This window comes from Penaeus monodon, chromosome 17 (genome assembly GCF_015228065.2).
Source record: "Penaeus monodon isolate SGIC_2016 chromosome 17, NSTDA_Pmon_1, whole genome shotgun sequence".
Taxonomy (NCBI): domain Eukaryota; kingdom Metazoa; phylum Arthropoda; class Malacostraca; order Decapoda; family Penaeidae; genus Penaeus; species Penaeus monodon.
Genome location: NC_051402.1, coordinates 7,098,386 through 7,103,385, shown reverse-complemented (window position 1 = coordinate 7,103,385; position 5,000 = coordinate 7,098,386). Strand labels below are relative to the sequence as shown.

Sequence of the window (5,000 nt, the reverse complement as noted above, 5' to 3'; positions counted from 1 at the left end):
CATTGCCAAAAACGCCACAATTGCTCTCAATAACATCTGGAAAGACCAAAGCATTACCTTACGGACAAAGCTGAGGTTATTGAACTCATTAGTTTTCTGAATTGCATCATATGGTTCTGAGTGTTGGGTGCTGAAGTAGATAGACAAGAAAAAGATCAATAGTTTTGAAATGTGGTGTTACAGACGAGTACTGCTATTAGCTGGACAGAGAAGAAGACGAATGATGAAGTGCTGAGAAAAATAAATTGTAAAGACCGGCTCTTGGACATCTTGAACAGGAGGAAATTAAAGTTTATTGGTCATGTAATGAAAAGTAAAAGTATTGAGAAAGACTTGCTGACAGGGATGGTGATAGGAAACAGAGGAAGAGACAAACCGAAGACAAGACTGAGCGACAACATCAAAGATATTTGCGGGCTGTCGATGGTACAAGTGGAAAGAAAAGCGTAAGATCGAGTTTAGTGGCGAAGAATGGTGGAGAGGTCCACGGCTGCTCAACAGGATGTTAGGATAAGTTATATGGTATAAGTAATATACGATATATAATAATATAATACTCATAATATTTATGTATATATTATAATATAATATATATAATATAGTATATATCATTGTAATATATAATATGGACATACATCATAATACATATATATATACATATATATATATATATATATATATATATATATATATATATGTATGTATGTATATATGTATGCATACCTATCTATATGCCCATATATATGTGTGTGCGTGTGTACTACATATATGTATACGAAATAGTATATGTATATTCATTTACTAACATGCCGTGGAGTTGGTGTAATTAGGTTTAAGTACCCAATCTCTTTTCGAACACAAAAATAAAATGAAAACCAACCATTAAGTCTGATTATTTTAGCCAATTAACCAATATCACGTATTTAATTCTACCAGGGCTTGGGCTAAATTGCAGCCATGATTATAGATTTGTAGTTGATCTGCTTAAAAACTGCAGTTATAAATATATGTGTATTAAGTTTGTCTTTTAACAATCGTCCTTGTGCTTTGCTTCAAATATAGAAAATCTTTCAAGTTTTCTTCTTATCTCATTTCTTTGCACTGTTGTGTGTGTTGGTGTTAAAATGAGTTATATATATATTGTATTAAGTTGTTTTATACATATACTACTTGTGTATTGCTAATATATAAAATCTATTCAATTATATTATTATATATATATGATTTGTGTTTGTAATAATATATATATATAATATATATATATGATATATATATGATATATAATATATATATAAATATATATATATATAATATATATATATATATATATATAATTATATAATATATAATATACATATATATATAATATTAGATATATATATATATGTATATATATATATATATATATATATATATATATATATATTTATGTGTGTATGTTGTGTATGATGATATGATTATGTGTTTTGTTATGTTGTGTGTGTTTTTATCTCGTTTCATCTATTGTCTGTCTTTGTCTGTCTTCTCCCTCCCTCTATCTATCTCTATCTATCTCATATCATTATATTTCATTTCATCTATCTATTATATCTATCATGTGTGTCTGTTGTGTGTTGTGTGTTTTTGTGTCGTTCTCTGTGTGTTTCGTTTGTTGTGTGTGTTTGTTGTTGTTTTGTGTGTTCTTGTCTGTTCTCTTCTCTTCTCTTTCTCTTCTTCCCTGTCCCTTTCTCTCTCCCTCTCTCTCTTTCTCTCTCTCTCTTTCCTTTTCTTTCCCCCCCCTCTCTCTCTCTTATTCTCTTTCTCCTCCTCCCTCTCCTCCTTCTCTTCCCCTCTCTCTCTCTCTTTCTCTCTCTCCTCCTATTTCTCTCTCTCTCGCATTTTCTCCGGCTTTTCATTCCACTTCTTGACATGTTCATTCCTTAACTGAAATAAGTAAAATATTAGGTATATATTTAAGTCTGTGGGAGTTGGCTGGCTTTATTACTAATTAAAAGAAAATATGCAGATTTATGTTGCCGTTATCGTATACCAGATCATGAACATACGTATAAATATACATATACATAAAATATCCAAGAAACGGCAACCGCTCTCTTGTGACAAAAAAAAAAAAAGAATGGTAGGCAGGTTTACATATCGTAAAAGAGACGTATATCAAACTAGAATCTGCTAGGCTACATTACGTGGGAATAATAAACAGAAACATGCAATATGTTTGTGAGACGTTTTTAATCATATATATCATTCGGTACACAGGTCATTCTCCAGGTGTTGCCGAGACCAGTAAACGATCATGACTGTTGGTAATGGCATTGAAAGTAAACCAGTGATGATTGGGATGAACGTGTACCTTTGTAGGTTAAAATAGTAGTGTTCATATATCAGGCTGATATTTGTATCTCAGCGTCTTTTATGTTAACAGGGATATCCTGTGTAGTATAGTATTATCCGTTGCACCTTTGTTATAGAGAATACGTTTTTTTACAGGTTTTTCTTTTGTATTTCCACTGGTGTTATTCCTCAATCCTTCCACATGTGTTGGCTTGCTTTGTAGTACTGGTACAGATGGATAAATTATCACCAAGGGAATCAATAGCCTCCATAGTTTTCTCTTGCGCGTCTGTATATGTTTCGCTAGTTATTCCAGGTTCTTCCACTGAGGGTGAAGAGTCTACGCCCCACTTAAAAACGTGGGATATTTCACCTAGACGCGGATGTCTGTACTTTCGTTAACGTCTTATCATATTTCGATGCTTTTACAGGTGTTATACCAGTGTCAGTTACCTCCGAAGTTGCAGTTTGCTCCTCCGCTGCCATAGTGGACGGGGAACCACCCACAGAGATCCCAAGCTCCCCTGTAAAACCCGAAGATTCTGCATCACCACTGGGTTCCTCTTGAGAAACATCCGTAGGCGATAGTGTTCGTCCTTCCCCTAGAGTTTTAGACGCATCCTCGTTCTCAACTCCCGACGAAGGCGAGGAAGAACCGCCGGAGGAAGTCGACTTCCGGCGTTTTTGGGCTTGGTACAGGAACAGGGCATTGCCCGCGGGAATGAGCTGGGCGGGAGCGTCGTGGAAGGGCAGGTTGGTCATGTTGGCGTGAGTACTCAGCAACACGCCCAGACGTACCCGCTGGTCCTCTCGCTCAAGGTCGGCCTTGGACTCCGGCAGAACCCCGAACACGCTCATTCCTCGGCGGCGGTACGACCTGGTACGAGAGGGGGTTGGGGGTCATGGCCTCTGTGCGCGTGGAGCAGCTCCATCGTGGTTGAGGTGCGTTTTAACAGATGTTTTGTTTTTATGTGTAGACAGTGTAATTGTATATGGTCAAGTGATAATAGTTGATATACATATATATATATATATATATATATATATATATATATATATATATATATATATATAATATATTATATATATATATTATATATATATATTGTGTTGTGTGTGTGTGTGTGTGTGTGTGGTGTGTGTGTGTGTGTGTGTGTGTGGTGTGGTGTGTGTGGTGGTGGTGTGTGTGTGTGTGGTGTGGTTGTGTGTGTGGTGTGTGTGTGTGTGTGTGGGTGTGGGTGTTATGTGTGTGTACAATACTATACATCTACTATATCACACTAATACACATACTATAATAGAGTCATACATAAACATAATAAAATCAACAATTACGTATGTATTATACATTATATATATGTATATAATGATATTAGTATGTATGTATAATTATTATTATATTATGATATATATGTATTATCAGGATTTCATGACAAATATTATAAATAGATATATTAAGATAAGAGTAGTATAATATAGATACTAAGATATAGTATATCAGAAATAGAAATGATATATTTATTATATATGTATATATGAATGTACATAGATATGGTAAAATCTTAGTGTATATAAATAATAATAGTTATATAATACAAGTAGATCATAAGGCATAATTATATTACACTAGTCAAAGATACTAATATGCAGAAGATATATAAATGTTAAGTTGTATACGAAACGATGGAATACTCATGATCCCATACCCTAATAGACATATTAAATATTTATTATTATCATGCATATACTATGTATTATATATTACTACTACATACTATATTATTATCATATATACTATTATTATATATGTATGTATTATATTATATATATATATATATTATTAAGTATTATATATGATTATTATGTATGATATTATATGTATATATATGATTATATATATATGCATATAACCTCATTTATTAAAATACATTAAACATAGTATATATATTATTATATAATGTATATTATATGATATTATTATATTATGGACAAAAGTACTAATAAAGTAAACAGATAAAAACCGAAGAAAGTTCAGGCAACACAATGCATTTTAGGCACGTATGAATGTAAAGGATTGGCAAAACTTAGTAACAACATAAGGAAGTAGCAGGGGTAGACAGCAAAGTTTACGTTGAAAAATTCATATGGTAGAAGTGATTAGACTGTAGTTGTACGACAGATATGGAAAACAGTCAATGCAAAAATGTCAAGGCAGAGTTAAAAGACCTGAGAAAGATGTATACTAGAAAAGGATGAATTTTAGTACGTACGTAGATGTAAGATGGCAAACGTTATGTATGTAATGAATGTAGAGTAGATGAAGAGAGAGAGTAGGTAGCAACATGCAATATTCATCACGTGTTGAAAAGATGCTAATTATTGGGCAGAAGTGACTAGAATGTAAAGTTGTCAACGACGACAGATGGTAAAACCATGATGCCAATGCCTGAAAGGCAGGCTATAGAAGTATGCTGTATGTATATGTAGCTGAATATAAGTATGTATTATGTATGTACTACTACGTATATTATTATGCATGATATACGTATGTATGTATGTATGTATTATGTATGTATGTATGCCTGCATGTTTGTACTAGTATGTGATATATTATGTATATATGTTATTATATATATTATTATATATATATATATATATATATAATATTA

The 5,000-nt window shown here is 32.6% G+C and overlaps 1 protein-coding gene across 2 annotated transcripts in view; it reads right to left on the bottom strand.

Annotated features, from left to right (window-relative positions):
- Positions 1-2,212: 2,212 nt before the first annotated feature.
- Positions 2,213-5,000, bottom strand: part of LOC119583528 — a 19,098-nt gene continuing 16,310 nt past the window's right edge. For both annotated transcript variants that reach the window (XM_037932059.1, XM_037932060.1), the window contains exon 17: positions 2,213-3,208. In XM_037932059.1, the coding sequence (XP_037787987.1) occupies positions 2,701-3,208 (508 nt within the window). In that variant the 3' untranslated portion in view covers positions 2,213-2,700. The remainder of the gene's footprint in view (positions 3,209-5,000) is intronic.